General features: G+C 44.5%; 1 protein-coding gene across 1 annotated transcript in view; it reads right to left on the bottom strand.

Annotated features, from left to right (window-relative positions):
* Positions 1 to 13,801: 13,801 nt before the first annotated feature.
* TMEM132D (transmembrane protein 132D) overlaps positions 13,802 to 22,534 on the bottom strand; it is a gene marked incomplete at its 5' end in the record, with an annotated part of 141,768 nt that continues 133,035 nt past the window's right edge. Inside the window, 4 exons of the mRNA XM_010080192.1 lie at positions 13,802 to 14,977; positions 18,116 to 18,307; positions 19,752 to 20,025; positions 21,097 to 21,302. Coding sequence (XP_010078494.1) covers positions 13,802 to 14,977; positions 18,116 to 18,307; positions 19,752 to 20,025; positions 21,097 to 21,302 — 1,848 coding nt within the window. The remainder of the gene's footprint in view (positions 14,978 to 18,115; positions 18,308 to 19,751; positions 20,026 to 21,096; positions 21,303 to 22,534) is intronic.

Genomic DNA, 22,534 nt, shown 5'->3' with positions numbered 1-22,534 from the left:
AGGCCTTTTCGAGGCCAATGAGCAATATACAGTCTGAATATTCTCAGTTCACCTCAGTGAAATAAGAAACAGCGTCACTGCAGTCTGTGCACATGCCTTGGATTAAAACCAGTCCTTAGCATCCCTTAGATAGAACACAGTTCCTGTTCAAAGGGATTAGGGCTCTATAACAGCTGAAAACATAATTTTTTACCTTTTTTTTTTTTTTTTTTTCTCCTTACCCAGACACTGCCACATTATTTTTTTGAGACCAAAAGAAAGCACCATGGTCATCTAATGCTCCTGCAGAGCAGATACCTTCTGACTTCCTATGTCCAGCCTGGCAGCAGCACCTGAACCAGAACATTTGCTTCTAGAAAAACATCTAGAAACGCAAGCAATAAATCTGTTGCGATCCTTAGATCTTTCCATAAGAAACTTGTTTCTGATCTGCATTTGTACAGCTACAGCTCCAGCCCCTGATGGTCATGTCTTTGCCTATGGATTAATGAGTCTGTTCAAATTTATGTTCACCATGTAAGTACCTAACGGGTTGCGAACAAAGCGCCATTGTTCAAATTTATGTTCACCATGTAAGTACTTAACGGGTTGCGATCAAAGCGCCACGTAAGCTCCTTTTGATACAGGCATGGATTGCACTCTTTGACTCACTCTCTCTATGAGATGTTTTCCAATCTTTTAATCATTTCCCTCTCCCAATCCTCTCCAGTTCCAGAGCCAGCATGATTGGGACACAATGGCTAGGGGAAAGAGGAACATAAAGTCCAACACTTCTGAAAATGTTCCACTTCTGACTCTTTTTTGCTGCCCAATACCTGCTAGAGGCTGAAAACTCAGCAGAGCCCTGCAGATTAGACTGCTCCGTTGAGGACATGACTGCCCAATACCTGCTAGAGGCTGAAAACTCAGCAGAGCTCTGCAGACTAGACTGCTCCGTTGAGGACATGGGCTTTGGCAGCTATTCGAGGCTCGGACTCACAGCTCTGTGCATGTCCATTAGCTCCACCTTCCAGGCAGCTGCTTGGGACCAAGTTCTCTCTCCAGTTCATCAGCGTGTGGCCGCTAACCTGAACGTTGCAGCTCCAACCTGCTAGAGGCTGAAAACTCAGCAGAGCTCTGCAGACTAGACTGCTCCGTTGAGGACATGGGCTTTGGCAGCTATTCGAGGCTCGGACTCACAGCTCTGTGCATGTCCATTAGCTCCACCTTCCAGGCAGCTGCTTGGGACCAAGTTCTCTCTCCAGTTCATCAGCGTGTGGCCGCTAACCTGAACGTTGCAGCTCCAAAACCAAGAGGGGAATTAGCACCCCAACAGGTTTTAAGAACACAAAACCGAGACCCTCATCCCTCCTCTGCACCTTTGGAAACCGGGTCCGCAGCAGGGGCAGGACACAGGGTTGTTGTCGGAAGCCTCTGAAGTCTGTTAACAACCTGAACTCTTTGCTAGAAAACATCTGATACCAACTCGACTAAAACCAAACTTATCAAAAGGACGTGGTAATAAAAGATGGGTTTGATTGTGGATGCCAGCACACAGAGAGTACTGCTAACAGTGATGATAGCTATGGCTTCAGAGGTAAAATAAACTAAACTAGCAACTGTCTTGGTACTCATTAAAAAAAAGACATCAGACGTAATAAAATGGTGTTTGGTGGGCAAGAGACCAGCTGAAAGTGTTCCACTTTGCTGCAATAATGGAAAAAGAATATTCCCCAAATCAAACTGCCTCACAACTTAAAAAAAAAAAATTTGTAATTAAAAAAAAAAAAAAAAACCAGGAAAAGCAATTGCCAGCGCTGCACGGCTGCTTCCCCCCACCCCAGCATTAAGGTGGCCTCGGTCAGGACTGTGCTTACCGGAGGGCTGGTTTGTGCGGTTGGGTGTTTCCTGCAGCCGTAAATACCTTTGGGGAGAAGGTGCATGCCCACGACACGACTGTTTCCCTCCTTATCTCTCACGAGGTGCCTGTAGGTCTCGTTTGGCACTGGGTGTGCAGGTCAGCATGGCCGGTGCTGGGCAGCCTGCGGGAGGGACTAGCTGCCAAATGGTGCCAGCTGTGACCAGGTCGTTAGTATATAGTCATATTGTATAGACCAGAAATTATAAAATAATTCATCGCTCTCTAATTAAAATAATTGTCAACACAAGAAAAAACTCTGTGGAATATTACTCCGTATTGACTTTGACGGGAAATAATATTTCTGCAAGTGATAAATAAGGAGCAGACTTCTGTCCCCTGAACCTCTGCTTTCCAGTAAGATCTTTAATTGACTTCTCCATAAAGATTATGAATGACTCAAAAACTGGTTTATGCTGCAACCAGTGAAGTGTTCTTTTTTTCTCTTCCACACCAAGTGTTTAAATATCAATCTATTCACCTAACAAATGGCCCGTTGGAAACAGGGCTGCCTTTGGAGGCTTGAGCACAGGCTGGGTTCCTTATTAGCCCCTTCCCAGTCCCTCTCTGGTAATTTAAACTGAAGCAAACTCACATGCAGGTGATTAATTCACTTACAAAAAAGCATGAAATAGTAGTTTTAATCACCCACCTCTGTTATTTCCACCAGGAAAAGTTAATTTGAACAGTTGCAAATTAAGCCTTCTGAACCCAGCTTTACCTAATTAAGCTTATTTAAAAAGCAAAAAAAACCCCTAACCCTCCAAAATGTTACAGAAAAATTCTCATAAGACATTCCTGAAAACAAAGCATTTTGTATTGAATATTCATTTCCATAAGCAAAAAATTCCAAACCAAACACGCTGCAAATCAAGACTGCATGAGCTGAACCTTCCCTTGCTCTGCATGGCTGTAACAACCTGGGCCAGCCCCTGCCCCTTGCGTTCTGGTGCCTCACGCAGCTCAGGAGCTCAGATCTGATAGCAACAGGTATGATTAAAGAGAGGAACAAAAAACAGGTGGAATTTAGTGCTGCCTTGCTCTGTCTTGGCACCAGCTGTAAAAGCAACTGTGATCACGTCATCTTTCCCCAAACACACAGTATGAGATGCCGAAACAGCTCAGAGAAGTGAAAGCCAACAGCAACCTCCAAAAAAACAGAAGAGAAACCCTTAAGATGCTTTCCTGTATTGTATGTATCCATCACGTCCTAGCTAGAGGTCCAAAGGGATCTGTCCCTGCAAGGGCAGATTCCCTGTTCTGTCACCAGCTCTGCGCTCCCTGGGCTGTCCCCAACTAGAGCTGCCACCAAACCGCCGGTGCCACCCGTCCAGGCACACCTTCCAGGAGACTCTAGGCAAGAGGCAAGCCCCAAGCCCTTCCTGCTAGCTAGTAAAAACCTGGCACCACCAAGAAGGCAAATAATTAACAATAACCTTTAAAAGGAAGTTGCTGTTAATAACTTGTTTCCAACAAGCTGTCCCAGCCTCTTGACTAAATGCAATCAATGAATCAACACACAAGGTTCAGATATCAGCCGTGCTCTGCATTTAGAGGCAAATATAGTCTAAACAGCCAAATAATCATGCTACTGTCTCAATACATACAAAATTTATGGTCACTGCAATACTTCAGCAAAGGCACTTTTTGAAGGGGGAACGGGCCGCAGAGCAATTAGGATGAAAAAGAGTTTTGGCTGCCTTTGGCTCAGCGGCTCTCATCTTTCACACAAGGAAATTTATGCTGCTGCAGAAAACCCGCATGAAAAGGCTGGGAGGAGAGCACACACCCCCAGCTCTTGGGTGTTGCAGTGGCCAGGAGCTTCTCTGCAGTGCCAAAAATACACATATGGAAATGAGGAGCTTTTATTAGCACTCCTATCACAGAAAATAATCAATAATGAAGACTTTACCTCTCCCATCAGCACAGTTAGTTCTTTCTGCCTCATATTTAGAGGAGCTGTCCCAAGGGTTTGTAAGTGTCTTGCATTAAGCAATTCCTATGGCCCATGGTTTCCCCACCTCTGTGGCTCCTGCTCCAGACCCACTGGCCTCATTGCCACAGGAGTGCAGAGTCTGACTCTCCCGCTGCAGCTCTTTCCTTCCAGGGACAGTCCAAGAAAGCAGATTCTCCAGCAGCAAAATTGCAGCTAGTTGCTTTTAATTCATGGAGATGTAGAGTTACCTCCAGATTACTATGTATGTTCCAGTCCAAACAAGTACATACCTTCCCTCGGATATTTTGCATTTGGATGATGAACAGCAAAGGTAAATATAAGGACAAAGAGGTGAAACCTAATATCTATTTGCGTACGTTGGGTAAACATAGGACTAGCTCTATTACTCCAATCAGTTTAACTACTTACTTAAAATGAAAAGCATGTGTGGTTCCACAGCCAGAGCCTAATCGGGAGCCACAGTTCACTCCCGAGTGTCCTGACCAAGACAATGCTCAAGGCACCACCACAGCCCCATGGATCCAATATATTCATTGCTGTTTCCATTGTACAAAACTCATTTCTTCAACATCCATGTTGCCCACTGGAGGGTTTGAACTGCTGAGCCAAAGCTTACCCCTTCCTTCCCTTGGAGCACTTTGCAAGCCACACCTGGGAGGAAAGCTCCCTGACATCCCTGGCTGTGCCGATAAATTCTGCAATGCCAGGAAAACAGCAGTCCTGAGTAAAGGGAGAGGCTGCGTTACATCAGTCCCTCCTCGGATCACAAGCACTTGGAACGTTAAAAAGGGAAAAAAAAAAATGTTTCATGAGTCTGATCTGTTGCATCTGAGAAAACACTGTAGTTCGTTTTTCAGTGCTCGTAAATAGGTGTTTATACATCCCATCTTCTGCATATCCACACACGGTCTGTAAAGCTGTAAGGTTCTGCCTTTGTTCAAGACTTGATTGTCCTGAGTATTTACTGCCCGTATCTACTACCCACAAACGATGGGTTTCAAGCTAGTTGTACTCTTTTTTTTGGGGGGGGAATCAATAAATCAAGTTAAATAATTCATAGCTCGCCCCTTTTCTAGAAAACAAGTCTATTCCCCACCTCCCCACACCCCACATTGTCGTTACATTATCTGTACGAGCCAGGCATTGGCAAGGAGACGGGAAAATAATGACAGGACGTTGTAAGAGAATTTAATGAAGTGGCTCCAAATATTGTATCAAAATAAATGAAGTGAATAATGCAAGAGCTCATTCCAAGTCCCGTCTACAACAATAACCATTGTGTGAGCAGCACATCTGAGGAGATGGGGATGGATGGATGAATACAAAGGTGCCACTCCAGCACATTACAGAGCAGGGAACAATGGGCAGCCTCAACTGCCATGTTTAATTTCAGTAATTCTTGGAGACCAACTACTCGGGAAGAAAACAGCAGGTGGTAAAAGAGGAGGAGCAATTATCAAGCTTTCTGATCTCCATTATTTTGCTTCTGCTCAGGACGGAGGAAAAAGGGCTGACTATAGTCCTGCATCTCTGAACTCCTGTGCGAGCCCATGGTGTGTCTGGAGTAGCTTGACGAGGCCATCAGCTGGCCTCCCACTAGGAGGAAGACACTCACTTGGCACTTCCAATCACAAATTAGCTGGCCTCCCACTAGGAGGAAGACACTCAGTTGGCACTTCCAATCACAAATTGTCTGCCTTTTATTAAAAATGCAAGCAATAGCCTGCAATAGAGATGGCCATGAGCCAGAGCACTGGGTCCTGCAAAGCCCAGCTCCAGCAGCAGACAGGACTGGGACTGGCCTCATCTCCAGCCCTGAGCCCACGGTGGGTTGGGTTCAATGGACCTGCTGCCATTGAGCAGACCCCAGAGCCTGGCCTGGAAGGCGGGGTCCTTGCTAGCGCCCTGCTTTTGCAAATGCGGCGGCTTATTGGTATCCCCATGGATGGCCCAGGGGGAACGACCCCCCTTGGTCTGTGCAGTTGTGAGATAGGGACTGTTACTTGGACACAGAACCAAGCACAAGGATTCAGACAGTGACAGGTCACCTGTTCTCAAATTCCTGCACTTTCCTGTCACTGCCAGTAGCTAGGGGACACTTGTTATTCGCTGGCTCTTTGCAAAATATCTTTTTATTTCCTCTCTCATATAGAATAAGAATCCTTCACACTAATCCTGCCGTTCTGGGGACAGCACTGAACACTCAGGCGATGCACAGCACTGTCAATACAGCTTTCGTTCAAGCTTCTTTTAGCCCTGTCCCTGCACCTTTTAGTGCTGGTACTGCAAGTGGTTCCCCAGCTGTCCCCATCTGGGCACAGGGGCACAGCCAGCGACCGAGCAGCACCCCTCCGCAGAGGCCACCCTCGCAGGAGCACCATGCGACCAGGAGTCAGGACACAACAAGGTCCTACTAGCTGTCCCAGCCAGAAGCAGTGACATTAGAAATCCAGGTGGGAATCAGCAGCAGGAGTCATTACAACTGTTCCCTTTGCTTGTAAACGCTCCGGGTGCCTCTGCTCCAATTCTGTCTGACTACCTTGTGTTCCCTGGAGGGCTGGCAGAGAGAAAACAAGAGGTTGGCACTTACCTACCCTGTCCCAGCTCTGCCACCCACAGCAGGCTCAGCAAACATCCTTCCCTCCTCCAGAGACCGATCCTGCACCCGTGGGTGCCGCCCGTCAAGCCTCTCCTAACCCAATTGCCATTCCCTGACAGCTTTACTTACAAATTCCCTCTCTGCACAGCTCGCACTAAGAACCTTAATATTCCTGCAGATTCAGAAAGGGGATTTCCAACAAGCATTAGGAAAATTAAACTTCTCAAGAGCTGTCTCAATCTGACAAGCTATTTCTAGCTCTTCAAAGTACGGTAAGTGAAAATATTAAAATGGGGGATGGGGAAGTTGTAGTAAGCAAATGATGAATTAAGGCTAGAAAGGAGGGCAGCATAAGTCTACTTTACATATACATAAGGCATACATATATGTATATACATACACAGTGAAATACATGAATATATATTGTTTAAAGCTCCCTGCTGCCTTATAACAGAAAATCACAATCTCCCACCCTTTGCTTCCATCCCAAGCCAAAGCAGCAGATAACACAAATGAGCAGGGCATTTCCCTCAGAGATTTGAGCTTTGTAATGGCATTAAACACACCCGAGCACCAGCACTCCTGGGTAGCAGACTGGGAGCTCAGGCTTAAACCAGAAACTTTTCCCCAAGGACATCTGCTCTGCTGGTGGGCGCCTGACCCCAGCCCCAGCCCTTCCCATGCCGTGCTGGGTGCGCGGGGCTCTCTGCTTTTCCTTCCCCTGGAGAGCTTGCAAGCCCACACTGCAAACGGAGGAGAGGCTGTTTATAGCCTGGGCCACTGCTGGGGGGTGGAGAGAAGCTGAACCAGGCTTTCAAGACATAAGGGTGTGCCTCCGTAGCAGGGGAGGGCGATGGTAGTTTTTTAGGAGCAGCAAAGCAGCACAATTTAGTTGTGCACATTTTTTTCTGCTCTCTGGCATGGCTCTTCCTCCAAAACCCTGAAATTCCTCCTGGTTTAAGGTCTGATCTGAGTAAATGTGCTCACCTTGTCTGTCTGTCCTCCCTCTCTGCTGCTGCTTTGTAGCAGCCACCCCCAGCAGCCTCACAAATCATATTAAAATTGGGTTAGGAGAGCATCCTCTTCAGTTACAGTCCCTCCTCACTGGTGCTTTGGAAGTGCAGGACACCAGCTCTGTACTAGACGAGGGGACAAAACAATTAGAAGAGCAGTTTGAAAGGCTGTTGCCCTTCAGGGGCTGGCATGATTGTGCGAGGGCTATGCGGTGCGATGAAAAAAATCCTTCTGAGCTTGTGCTCGCAGCCTGACAAAAATGCCTCTTCAGCTGTATGAACTGGTCTTGCAAAAGACACATTATTGAATGCGGTATTAAAGCTACAGGCAAGGCTGTGCAGAGAGCTAGGTACAGAGCTACATCTGATCAATACCTGGGATTCTTCAGTAATAAAAATATTTTGCGTTAAGGTGTGGGAGCTGATACTATTTATTTAAGGGAGAAATACAAAAAGGACTGATTTGACCTTGCTATCCGGACTGGCAGAACAGAAGAGAGTGCCAAACGCTAAGAGCAAAGCTATTGATTAGGCCTGAGAGGGAGGACTGACAAAAGAAAGCTGTAAAAGGTTATTAATGGCTGAGGAGAGCACAGTGATTTGGGCTTTTGGCTGGATGACAAGAAGATGGAAAAGAGGTGTCCGCAGTCAATCAGACAGAGGATTTGCTGGAGAAACGGAGAGGCATGAACTGCATCTGTACTGGTGGGAGAATCCTACCGGGAGCAGAGCACATGGATACAGATCGTCCCGCCAGGGAGCATCCCAGGAGCATCTGGAGCAGCAGCAACGTCACATTCCACCCAAGACTGTGGCCCTGCTGTGCGATCTAGAACAATCTAGACTGTGCAATAGAGAAGGCAGAGGCCCATGGATTATCAGTGCTGGGAGAATAACTAAAGCTCCTGGGGACTGGTCTGGCACCTGCTGTTAATGGACTGTGTGTACTCCCCTCTCCTTATTTCTCCTCCATTCTGCTCACCTGTGCTTACTGAGCCCAGTAAAATGCTGAAAATAGGACTCTTAGACATCTTTGCAGTCTCCTATCATCAGGGCTGAGCAGTGAAGCTCTTCAGATTGGTTTTTAGGTCATTAATACGTTAACTGACTGTAGGAAGCTCTAATTTAATCACCAGGAACAAAGGTCTGAACATTAATAAGCAAAGTCCCTGTTACACTTCAAAGCCGCAGCTTTCCGGTGCTGCCAATATCGGTTTGAGTTCTGTCAGGTGCCACAGAGCTCGGGTACCAAACAGCTAATATCCCACCACCACCAGTGTGCCGGCACAGAACCAGTCAGAGCTAGAAAAGCTTCTGTGATTGCAGGAGGGGAAAATGAAACCAGAGATCTGATGTGCACCCACCGAAACAAGAAGCGAGTTCTGGTAGACAGTGCAAACAAACGTGGTTCAGTATGAGTGTGTCCCTCCAGGCTCTGGGGGCTGCTTTAAGGAGAGAGATGCAGGAACTTGTCGTCTGTAATCTCCCAGCCATCTTTACTACGTGACAGGGATTTCTTAATGAGCATTGGCAGTACATACAAACAGAGAGGCAGTGCTGCTTCTCCAGCCATTAATATTACATACGTGGGCTGCTTAATTTGCTGCTCCTCACAGAGCCAGAGCAGGAAGCCTGCATAATGAAGGATTTGTTGACAGAGGTCTTCATATCAAATCAGCAAAAAGGTAGAAAATGATCCCGTCCCAGGCACACTCGCTCGACTCACGCAACCTTGGTCCTTCCAGCGCTCCCGACTACGGGCACAATGCACCAGGCGCTCTGCTCAGGCCCATATTGCTGCTGCTTTTCACCTATTAAACCTTTCACCAAGAAGCCAAACAGCACAACAATAATCACTAATTTCACAGGACAGAGGCATTATTTAAGGATGAGGAAGATGGTGGCTGTTGGAGACCAAACACCCGCTCAGAAAGGTGCTCAAACACATGCCTGGTGCTAAGGGGTGTGTAACAGCCCCTGCTGTGAGTTTTCAACCAGCGAGAAATAAACTCGAAACAAATCCTATCTCCTCAGCACTTTGCAAGTGATATCCTAACTTGTTTTAGAGCTCTCTGGGTCTCCTACTTGCTCCCAGGAGGCAGCTCATCCTGGGGCCAGTGAAGAAAGGTTAGTCCTGCTCCCTCTGCATAGGGGGCTCAGGCTGGCAATAAATTAATCCCTGGAGTTTTTTTTAAATGCTTGAGGCATCTTCTAAACACAACATTTGGCAGCGATAGCTCCTTGCCTGAGTTAATTCCTCAGTGAGTCTTACTGGACTTCCCTTGATCAATACATACGTGAGTCCAACCAACACTCTCTCCTAAGTGACACATGGGGAAGACTCTTCCAAGTTGTACTACACGAGTCCTTTAACTCTCGCTAAGAATCTTCCACAAAGCAGCAGCCTCACAGACCACAGGGGAACGAGAGCAGGCAGCCTTGGAGAAGCTGAACATACACAGAGCCGAACTAACGTGTCTCCAGTGTGCTCATTTCATTTACATCTCATTCATTATGGAAACGAGGTGTGAAAGTAGTTTCTAGAGCTACTTAGCGCAGGCTGCACATCCATTTAATACCTATTCTGTTTTTTCAAGTCACTTACCTCCATAGAGCTCCTGTTCCAAACCAATTATTGAGCTGTATTGCTCAGACTTTGAATCCACTGGTGTATTAATGCAGCTTGGTCTAAACCACTATATATTTAAGACTGATGATGGGGAAGCCTTTAAAATGAAGACAGACAGTAAAGAACCAGCTTTCCTAATTTATAGGACAATCAAGTTTCTACTCATTGTATTTATGCATAAAGTGTCTAAAAAAGCCAAACTGCATCAGACATTTTCTTTTGTTAACGTGCCCATATCAGTCTATCAGTCCAGCTACTCACATGAAAAGAGACTCAAACATGAAAATAAGGAGGCAACTGGAAAAAAAAAAAAGTAATTAATAAATAACACTCACAGGAGCCTGCTTGCTGTCAGCAGGGCTCTTTATCAGGCTCAAGAGACTGTCAATGGGAGCCACAGCTGCAAAATGCAGCATCTAAACACCATCCCTGCTTTTATGATGGGGAACAGAATGTAGCCCCCTTCATTGGCCAAAAGGGATTCTCGTCTGATTGCCTGAAGCACAAGCTTTCCCCTTTGAGCTGTTCTATGGTGCAGATGCTCTCACCTAAAAGTCTGGACCCTGTGCTGTGAGAGAAGTGGATAAGTGCAAACACCCCCTCCCACCCCCAACAGACAGATACATATATACATACAAAAATCTTTATAGGAAGTTGATTTATTCTGCCATTAGCAGATTAATTAAGAGTGGTTGCTTGCATATGGTTGACCACAATCCACTCTGGCCTCCCCTGGAGCAGAGCTCAGGATCCTGCTCCGTGACTGTGGGACATTAAAGGGAGTGGGGGGAAGTGATGTCTCTTTCTGGTTTTGCCATAGATTTCCTACGTTGCTTTGGGCAAATCACTTAACCTTGGTGTTCTCCATGTCAATAAGGAATCCACCTTGCTCAGAGCACTTTGAGATCTATGGACAAAGAGCACTCTAAATACTGGGTATTATTTATAGTATTGCCCTATGGATAATAGCAAGCTACAGCTGTTGGAGACAGCAGGGACCTCTGAGCAAGCAGAAAGGCATAAATCTGGATGTCAGCGTCCCTAGCATTGTAGCTGGCGGCTGTTTTCTCCTAGGAGAACATTTCAGCGGTTTGTGCTACCAGATGAACGTGCTGTTAGTTCTTCACGTTCAGAGGCAGCTAATGCAGAAATCTGGATTTACCACGGCAGCTCATCAGTAAAGCAGTTCTGACAGCCTGCTCCCAGCACAGCTTGTACCTGCTCCTTCTGAAGGAGAGAGAATGGCCATCCAGTGATGCTTTTCCAAGGCATCTTTGCATGCGTGCACACATCTGATCTGCACGGGCTGGGATTTGGCCATTTTTACCCTGACCTCCGCATTTCTAAGGGTAATGTCCCTCTGGACACAGTACAGTGATGTGTAAAAAGCACCCAAAATAGCTCCAGGATTGGAGGCAAGGAAGCAGGCTTTAACCTGCTGGGAGGCTGTAGTGCTTCGTTATGGCACCAAAGCTTCTTCCCTCACCTGAGCGCTCATCCGGAGCTAGTCTGGCCCTGCACTGTGCTGTCCTCACTGCTGCACTTCGTCCTTGCATAGGACTCAGTAATCCAGGCCTTGGTGAGAGGTGCTGAAAGAAAGCAAAGACCAAGAGATATGCAAGTATTGATCTCCAGAGTCTTGGGCACATTTGCCCTATTTACACCAACTTACTCTTTCAGAATTGTCCTCAAAGGCATTTAGCCAAATATGGATCTTCCCAATTGCACCAAAAGCAGAAAGTCACATATCAGGCTTGCAGGCTAGAAATAGGCATGTGGATTTATTTGCAAAGAGTTTCAAATCTTGGAAGGGTGACTCGGTGCAAATACATTTGTAGCATGACATGTTGTTGATGTTATATCTTCTCCCCAAAATATTGCACAATGTAAAACTTTGTGCCTAGATTGTGCCAAGAGCCTTAATTCACCATTTCATCAAAGGACAAGTCTCCACATTGGGGTAAACATTCTGACAGTGAAAGGAGAGAGGCGTTCAGGAAAGAAGATGAAGTCACTAAAATGCAAATTTTATTCACAGTTTGCATGTTTATAAATATATATATTACATTCTTACAATCTACAGTACATTCTAAATATAGAGGGATCCAATCTAAGTGTTTGTGGGAGGGCGGGTGTGTATTAAACTGAGCAACCTAGATTCAATGACAGAAAGAGACTTAATAATAAAAGGAGGGCAAGGACTCACTCTGGAAAATAAAAGGAAACTTGAAATATAAGCTGGATTTTAGTTAGTGTTTTGGCACTTTGCCAGTGGTCACTGGAGACTGCTTTTGGACCTCACAAAAAAATCTCATGGTTTTAGGGCTAGAGGGCACATTGGATTCAAAGGGTAATCACTGAGATCCTACCATATGTACATCCTTATCAGAGGAAAACAAAAGATAATCATCACCTCTGGGAGGAACAAATGTTATCTATGGAGTTTAGCTGTTCAGGTTTCGATATTCAATGTGCAGCACTCCTCCGTGACCTGCGAGTGCCCTCTAAACGTGCTGAGAAGGGGTCTGAAGAAGCATGAGAAGAGGAACTGAACAACTAGACCTCTCCCAGGGAAGAGGACGGACAAAGAAGCAGTTGCTGTTGGTGGCTGAGTTCAGCACAAATTACACTTACCCAGGAGAGAGTGGCCAGCTTTGGTAAATGACAGCATGTAAAGCAAGTACCAGCGCGGTACCAACAGCGTCTGTGCTTGGCAGGAGCACACTGTTGAGAAGCCAGTGTGCATGGAAGGGAAGGAGGAAACCACAAGCTTCCAAAGTTGACTGATGCTAGAAAGTGCCCTCAGGATACCAGATGGGGAGTGCTCCAGGGATATGGCTGGGAATACAAATTTGAAACAGGACAATCAAAGAAAGTGGGCTTTTAAAAATAGCTTGTTCTCTCAAACTTTCCAAAACAGACCTTCCTTTATCTGAGTGATATTCTGACTATAGATTATATCTTCTCCTATTTTACAAATTAAGAAATACTGAAAATTGGCTTGCAAAGTTTATTACCTTGGCATCTACTTAAAAAGAGAGTTTCAGTTTTAACTGTATATGTGTATCCATTCTCAGTGCTTGGGAGGCAAACATGCTGGTTTGTAAACAGCCCAGTTACTCCTTTTCCCCCTTCCAGATTCTTTGGAAACTCATGACTTTTCAGCTCTAGGAGCTGCTTTGCTCACACTGTTGGTTTTTGTCAGCTTTAAATTAATGTTCTTGGATGGATATTCTCTGCATGTGGCTTGAATGACATGCTCTCTTCGTGGATCTATTTATTCTGAGACCAATTTTTTGCTTTTAACCAAAGCTTGTGGTATTGAACAGTAGAGCTGTGCGATCTTTGTAATATCCAAACTGCACTGGAGTTTGTTATATTTATTGATTTCCTGGGAAAGCTCAGAGAATGAGATTGTATTATTTTCCTAAGGTTTTTTTTTTCATGTTACCATGCATCAAAAAACCACACACATCTCTCACTTCCACCTCTGAGCACAGAGAAGACTTGAATTTTAAGAGCTGTCCAGGATCTCTGCTCTCCCAGCTGGTTTTGGGTGGCTTCTTGGGGCTCCGTTGAGTTATAATCCACCAGCTGATTGTTGTTATCGATACAACATTTTGCCCCACTACCCAAAATTAAAGGCAGAAGGTGAGTGAAAAACAAACGAACAAACAAACCAAACAAAAAAGTCTTCTGTGTCTCACTACGCATTTTCATGTAATCTCTCCATATAGTTTTTCAGTTCTTTGCACTCCCCCAGGTCCATATCCTGGCAGACCCATTTAATGTCATCCTCACTACTCATCAAGATTGAGTTGACAGTTGGACACCCATCATCAGAGGAGATGGTGGTAAAGGTGGTGAATTTAACCCGTTTCCTCTTAGAGGTAGGAGAAGTAGTTGGTTCACTTTTCTGTTCTTTCCCTTCAGTGAATGTGGACTCAGTAGACCTGAAAGATTGTCCATTAATATTTTTGGCGGCATTTGTGTTGAGGAGATATTTGCTCTCTTCATAGTCCACTCCTCTGTCAATGGCTGTGATACGTTCATCTTGTTGGGATGAGAAATTTATGTGATTCTCCAGAAGTTCTGTCCTGTTGCTCAGCCCAACCCAGTCATGAGAGTGGCTCATGCCTTCTTGTTCCTCAAAGGGAACTTGTTTGTTTCTGTACTTCAAAGCAAAAGTGACACAGTTGATAAGGAAGACCAGAATTGCCAGGCAGAAGACTCCCAGAAGCGCATACATTCCGATCTCCAGGTCACTGAGCCCCCGAGGGGACTGGACTAGGTCATTCTCTTCCAAGTCTCCGTTGTCTCTTGGCAGATCCACCTGTGCAGGGAAGCTCGTGAAGTCGATTGGGATGTTCTGCAGATGGCTGTCATCATCCAGGAGGCTTTCTCTGTCTTCTTTTTTACTTAAAATAGACCTTTGAGTAGTGGTCCCTTTGCCTTGCTCGTAGCCCATGGAGGAGCTGTAATACTGGCCATCCAGCCCAGCTCTCTCCTGGAAAGTGGTTTTCTGACGCCGGTCACTGGCATGATTTTCTAGGTGGACACCTCTGTGTTTACTGTCACTGATGTTAGGGTTGGCATCACTCTGCCCAAACTTGACTTTAATGCTGCCACTTCCAACAGCTAGGATGCTCTTTCTTTTGGATTTCTGGCATGATTCACTGATCACCATCTCCACCTTCACCAGCGTCCCCTGGCCTTCCGTCTCAGCAACAATCACAGGCCACTTGAATTTGGGGTCATGGTGAACCGAGACCACCTTCTCATCCAGAGATGTAGCTGACAAGGAGAAGTCTTTGGAGTCATAAATATCCAGGGGCATGACAGATCCATCACTGAACTGGATCCAGCAGCTGATGGCTGCTTCCTATAATATATAAAACAAATATACGCACCCTCAGAATAAACATCGAGGGAAATATGTTCTGTCCTGGTCTATTTCCTCCTCCTCACAAGATCCATATACCATTTATAACCAGAAAAGAAATAAAAAGGGAGAGCAATAAAATTAATATAGTGCCAAGATGTGAAGAGAAATACTAGTTTGAAACACTCATTGGTAATAAGATTTGTTTCCCTAAAGGTGCTTAAAGGAGCTGTATACCCTGGGCTCTGCAGAATCTACTTCAGCACCATAATAAATTGCATGTCAGAAAGCATTAGCAGTGACTGAGATAATTTACTATTGTATATTTAAATGAAAAAAAAAATTACATTATTTCTAAACTGCTTAAAATACAAAGTCTCCTCTTGTTACACACAACACACGTTAAAAAATACCTAATATAGCAAGCAGGTCCACACATGGCTGCATACCTTCAGCCCTTGATTTTTGTCTCTCAAATTAAATAAGTGCTTTATACAAGCAGAGGAAACCAATCAGTTGCTTCTTTAGGAAATAGCCAGGGTAATTTTCATGCTTGTTAGCAATTAAAAGCAAGACAATAATGAAGTTTAATCCCGTGTCACAGCAATGCAGATTGCATACTTCAGAGTGCACGGAGGCTTACTGAATGTAAATGGGTCAGACCCCAGTACTAATCCTGTACTTGCACAGGTGTAATGGTGCCGCATTCCTGGGAACCTTGACTTTTGGTTTCTTTTTTTAAAGTATTCTTGGACTTCAGAAAATGTGTGCTCATCCATTTCTGAAAATCAAGTCCTCTGGGGACTCGCAAATTGCTACTGAAAATCACCATGCTACCTGTAAAAATCTTGGCATTCACACCTGAATCATTTACAGACAGAATTCAGATTGCTCTCCTGCAAGCTAATTCCTGCTTCTGATGGTCCGACTTGCTCTGTGTCAGCTGGGAAATTCGCACATTATTAGACACTGGAGAATCCACACCAGAAGGACTCCCAGCTCGATGAGTGAATTCTTTGGTGTCTGAAATGACGTGAGCTCTTGTCTGGTGAGAGCTGGGATCACCCTGCTCTGAGGGAGAGCCTGACAGACAGACAAACACCCAACTGACAGATTAATAACCGCACTTGCTGAAAGCATCAATATAAAAGTCTTCTTTCTTTAAATAAGCAGTTTTTCAAACAGACTGTACTTGCATTCTAACCCAACATACATACAGAGAATAAATATTTATCATTATCTTTTAAATTGTTTCTGGCACAGAGCAATTCACCTGTTCAGATCACAGAGAATAAGCCTCCAGTCTTTTGGGATTGTATCGTGCCTAATCTGCTGGCCTGATTCCGAAATCCTTCCAGCCACAAAGCTCCCCGTGCTTCAATGGGAGATTTGCTTCTGTCTCCGTTTCAGGACAGAGCCCTAAGACTTTGCTGACACTGTCATAAATCCCTTTGTGTTTATTAATCTTCGGATATTTCTTGAAGGCCGCATAGAATTTATGTCATCGACTCTCATCCTCCCACTGTGTTGCCTAAACCTGCATAATCATTTCATAATTTTGCCTTGCTTTGCTTGTAGGGATTGTGCTCTGAAAATTGTGTGCTAAGAAACGGAAGGAATCAGATGCCTTGAGTCAATCCTTTGAAGGGTGGAGGCTGCGAATCTCCCTCGCTGGTTTAATACCCATCTGACGTTGTTTTGACTGTACCCTGCATCCAGAGAGGGAGACTCCAATTCTGGGAACTGAAATGTCAGTGCTGGGCAGCATACTGGGACTAAATGCCATCAAGCCTAGCTTTTGGGCTGATTTCAAGGTAGTTTGTTTAACTCCCCATGTTGGCAATGGATTAGCTCACTGGCCTTATTTCTAGCTGCCTGGCATCAATTTCTTAACTCTTGGAATACTATGGGAGCATGACTTTTACCACCCTATAAAGACAGCAGTTCTGCATTATTGCTCATCCTGCATCCCAAGGGTAAGACCCTACGATGATTTAAGGTGTCTCAACCCTTGGCCAGATTTCAAACATGCATTCCACGATCATTCACCTTTAAAGCTCAGAACATGTTTAAGCGTTAAGAGCCCAGTGCAACCTTGATATAAGTCCCAGACTGATGGATTCAGGTTGAAAAAAGAGTTTAAATTTCAAACGTGGACAGAAGCACAAGGACAAATATCAAGCAGGAACTGATGAGGACATGGCAAAGTCCAAAAGCCCTTCGTAACTCTGCACAGGGACGGTCACAGCATACGGATGGCTCAGAATAAGGATTTCAGACCTGTGAGAGCTCGTGCAGTGTGAAGTTTGACTGAACCTCTCCTAGCACCACAAGACAGAAGAGGGAAAGTCTCCTATTGCTCATGGAGTAACTCCACAGCAAAGGTGGCAACAAAGCTAATCTGTAGTGGAGAGAAAACTTTCCCATTCTCCTCAGGCACATGGTAAGACTGATCGTATAAAGGGAACTTGTGAAGATCTAAGTGAAGAGAAAGGGAACATGATGCAATAGTAATCCGTAATACAGGGACTAAGAATAACAGGGAAAAATATTGATTTATGAAATCATGAATCAGGAAATGAGTCAGTGATGCTGATTCATATTCTAGTAATGAATCAGAACAAAAGGGATGCTCCCCAACTTCTTAAAATGCTCACAGAAAGTAACTAAAGAAAGAAGAGTTTGGCACTATGTAAAAGACTTTCTCATTTAAAGATGGACTTAAAGGGTGGCTTTGGTTGCCTGTGGTGGGAGGCTGAACTTGGCAATCTAGCTGGCAATATCTCCTGTGATCTAGTAGGTGCTGGATGGGACAGAAAGGAGGTGTGTGTGTAAGGGAACTGCTGTTGCTTAATTATGGCACATCATGGAGTTGCATGTGTTATTTAGGGATGCAGCCCCAACAGATGGAGTTTGCCTGTTTGTTGACTGGAGTTGTTCAGACATAGTGTCACTTTGAGAGATCTTTGTTTTTCTGTTAGGGTACCTGGTAGCCTTCAGAAAAAAAGTGCCCATAAGGAAAATATTGTATCATTGTATTATTAAAAAAAATCCACGTTTATCCGTCAGTTTGCAATGTTTGGTATAGTGAATCAGAGCAGTGTCCTTCCACAACACTGTGCATGTGGGCAACGGTACCTGCTTTGGAGACTGGAGCAGCTCCTGTGCCACTGCTGTAGCAAAGATGGCCTTATTGCTTCCTGGGCTGAGCTGCAGAGAGAGCGACAATCCAGTCACCAGTTGCACTCCCAGGTCAGTTATTGTCACCTTCTCATCCAGAACTGTCACTGTCTTCTCAGCCAAGATAGCATCCGAAAGGGGGGACAGTATCTGAAAAGGAAAATCAAAGTTAGCACCAGCCAGTTTGCAGGGCACCAAGCAAAACAGCTACACAGAGCTATGTCCTAGAGATAAGTGACATTTCTGTTAATGGGCAGAATTACTCTTAGCAGACAGACACTATTAAAATATGATTAAAAAATGGCTAGTCACATTTTATAACTCTTCTGCAATAATAGGGTGCCTATAACATCTTTTACCAGCATAATTCTAATCAGCTATGCCATTCACCTCTGCGAGATGCTAACCCCATCTGTTTCAGATGGACTATTTGTAAATGTAATCTTTACGTGGAATGCAATTATTCTGTTAATAATAATGTTTTTAGGTAGCACATATATAATACAATCTGTAGATTTATATAAAATTCATAGAATAAATGACATTTATTTCTATCCCATAGAGGGAAATGCTAATTTATTGCTATAATAAACACTCCTAGTACTGTATAAAAAATTGACAGAGAAAACTTGTTTTGGTTAAAAAATGTGCACGGAAATCAGTGCACTGGTACATGACATCCAAAGATGCTCATTAGCAAGCAAGTTGAATTTAATGATCCGTATAGGGTACTGAACGTTTCTGAAGCAGTTTATAAGAGGTATTCTTTAAATATAACTCGCTCTCAGATTGTTTCCCTTGGATTTTTCTTTCCACAGTTTTACATGCATTTGTAGGAGCATTGTAAATCTCAGAGCTTTGTAGGGTAATTCAGAAAATCTTTTTATATATTGCAGAAAGCAAAAAATCTCAATCCCATTTCCCCAGCCCTGACAACAGGCGTTATTGACAGGTGTGGTTGTTATTTTCTGGTTTGACAGTCTGGGATGATGATCCTGTTTGGAGAGATAGGGTTTTTTTTTCCTGTTCCAGTGCTTGTTACCACGTTTTCTACTTCGTAGGATTTATTTTTTTTTTTGTCTCTTTTATTCTAGGACCCCATTTTCTAGGCCAGCATTTCTCTGCACAGCAGGAATAACTTTAATGTGAAAAGCTGCCAATGACATAATGCATAGGTTTAGGTGAGTTACTTCAGAGTGGGGACACTAGTTAATTTTTACTCTACCCTTTGCCCTGTCAATGTAGGCTTTGAGAAGACTGGGCTGTTTCACCAGCTGCATGGCTTGTGACAGCCCATACGCTGGCTCCAGGTTCAAAACCAGCCTCAGACAAAAATAACCAGAAACAGCCTCTAAGTATACAGGCTGGGCTAAATTTGCTAAAACTGCAAACTACATAGTTCAGGGCACAAGATAAGAAGAGAAAATTATCTCTTCTGTATCTTCCAAGCCCTTGCTGCAGTTCTGCTCCATTCAGAAATTTATGGCTTCAATTGCTGTTGTTAATACAAGAAGCTGCCATACACCTGATGAGCACTTCAGTTCCCAAGGTGGTGGGTTAATGGAGGAAAAGGAATGTCATTAATTTTCCGTACCTGAATCGTCGTCATTCCAAGCTCCAGCCCAATCAAAACCTGTCCGTCCTGCAGCTTGGCGATCCTTGGCTCCTCCACCTGCATGAAGTCACTCACCAGGTCGGTGATGTCAATCTGCCAGTCCGAACCCAGTAAATAGCTCAGCTGGCCGCCAGGGTCTGGGGCTTCAGCTACAAACTGCGTGAGGACTCGCACCATCGCGTGCTGGTACTGAAGGGCACAGCCTCTTCCCTTGCGTTCGTCCTCCTCTTCATCGTCACTGTCCCTGGCTGGTCTGGTAGGAAACCAAGGATAAAAAATTAACTTAAACTAGTGCCAGGAGAGTATTGCTAACAAGTCTTGCCAGTTGCTGGAATAAGGGGCCTTTGTCCCCTTCCATTGCTCTGCTGAAGCTGCTTCCTTCAGAGCATTTCTGAAGTCAGTCAGGTTCCCCCAGTTTTTCTCCTGTTTCCCTTGTTCGTAACTGAGACTGCCAGGCTGCCTAGATCTCCACAACAGCTGCTGAAAGCACCAGCCTGCTGGCTTCACTATCACATTGTCCTCTCCAAATATCTCTCATTATTTTCCATGTTAAATCCTTACTTTCAAAACCTTCACATTTTTTTCTTTACGGATTTTCCCATAAACATCTTTGTGTTGCCATGGAAATCTCCATCTGCACCTACATACACATCCTTTCTGTATGGCATTCAGGTTGAAATTGCATCTCCACAAAAATCCCCATCTCTGCTGTGATACTAACGGAAACCTGGTAATAAATTATGTCTTCATAGGTACCTACTTAACAATTTGTTCTTGATCTTATTAACACCGACAACAGATACAAACAGTCTAGATCTGCCTATATCCATCCTCCGTCCTGTCATTCACATGCCACTGACCGGTGGGCAGGGACAGTACCTTTAAAGCCCTGGGGTATCAGGGTCCTGACTTCAGGATGCTGATCAGTGCCACTGGACCCTACAGTGATTCAAAACAAGTCCATACTAACTGTGACCATTAACAATGAACACATTAACCGGTAAGACTGGTGAACCAGGCTGGAGACTGACCAGCCTTGCCAGAACTTGTCCTTGCTGATCCTGCCTAACTTGGCCAGTTGGCTCTTCCCATCTCAGTGAGCAGCACTCCAAAAGGAAATGGGTTTCCAATGTAGGATCACGCAACCTGCAGTTTCCATTTCCTTTGCAAGTCCAGTGCAGGATCCTATTGAATAAATGTCTGGTGACTTTCAAATTTCCACTGTAATTGCATTAAGGCCAAATGAGCATGTTCAGATCCACTGGCCCTGACATGTCTTTGGCAAGTGCACAGCCCAGAATGAACACCCTCTAATGAAACCTACCTCTTATTAGAGATGATGGGGACTCTCCACCCCTTGATCTGATTTAGTTCTGTGTCAGAGACCTCTATCTGCAGTGGGAGACGAGGAGCCCAGACTGTCATTTCTAAAGGGGCACTCAGATGCTGGTAAGTAAAATTAACTATGACATTCACTTTCCCTTTCATTTCCTTCCCATTGACAAAGACATAGTCACATCTGTCAGAAACCTGAAAAAAGGAGAAAGAAAAAAAGAAATTAATGAGTCTCCCCAGAAATTATAAAGTACACCACATGCTGGGAAAGTGAGTAGGAGGAAGAGAAAGGGTATAGGTTTAAACTAGCTCCAAGTTCAGAGGACAACTAGGAATAACAAGAAAGGTGCCTGGTGTGCCCCTAATAGCCTGTCAAATTGGGCATAATTTTAACAGGCAGGCTTTTTCTGTTATAAACATTTCCAGTATAAGCTAGGATAAAAGAACAGCTTCTTTCTGTCCTTAATCCCCACTCCAGCACTAGGATAGTCCCAGTATAACAGCACCGAAAGAGGATTCTTCTCCTCTCCCCACAGCTCAGTCAGACTGTACTATCCTCCTCCTCTACTCTGTGTGCAGCCCGAGGAGCACCACACACCTGCGGGCTGTATACAGACCTCAGTAGGGGACAAATTTTTGTAGTGAACCCCAAACTGGGACAAGGGGTTCTTTAAGAGTCCCATTGCAGGTGCCAGGGCATGGGGTGGTCACATCAACCAAAAACTAATCCCAGGGAAGAGCTTACTGATGTTCATTGGGGCCAAACAGCTTCATCTCTGCTGCAAGCCTGACAAAGGTCTTACACAATGTTCTGTTCCAACTAGTCCTGATGTCACTTTATTTATTACCTGCAGCTCAGGACATCAATATTGCTGAGAGTTACTAAATCTCACTCAAGCGATTTAGCAGCTCCTGCAAGGATCTAGGTGAGCTGGCAGGACCCGTTCATTACAGCTAGTTAAAATGTATGAGTAAATGTACACATCAAATAATTTATTAACTACCACTTCACCGTGCTGATGATCTGAAGGAATGATCTATTAAAACCCCGAACTCTTTTCACAATCCATTACCAGCCAGACCTTCTATTCCATTCTGTAGATGTACTTAACATTTCTGACTCCAGAATGCAGTCTCATCCTCATCTGAATGTAATGCCATTTTCTACTTCTCTGTTTAAATGCCAAATGAATTTAAATCGTATTTAAATATTGCCAGCTTTTGTTGGATAATTTGCATTCCTAATATTATTATCTTTAAACAACAACCACCCCCCTTACAGACAGGGCCATAGCAAATCCATTTCCATCCTTGCTTGTCTGAGCCTAGGTAACGTACCAACAAAGGTTATCGTGACTCTAGCACTGCCTCTCTTGCAAGCAATGTCTATTTTAAGGTCAAAATCCTATAGATGCCACCGGTTTCAG

The sequence above is a fragment of the Pterocles gutturalis genome, unplaced genomic scaffold, assembly GCF_000699245.1.
Source record: "Pterocles gutturalis isolate BGI_N339 unplaced genomic scaffold, ASM69924v1 scaffold2914, whole genome shotgun sequence".
Classification (NCBI taxonomy): domain Eukaryota; kingdom Metazoa; phylum Chordata; class Aves; order Pterocliformes; family Pteroclidae; genus Pterocles; species Pterocles gutturalis.
The sequence above is the reverse complement of the archived record's forward strand: the minus strand, read 5'-3'. Positions and strand labels throughout refer to the sequence as shown.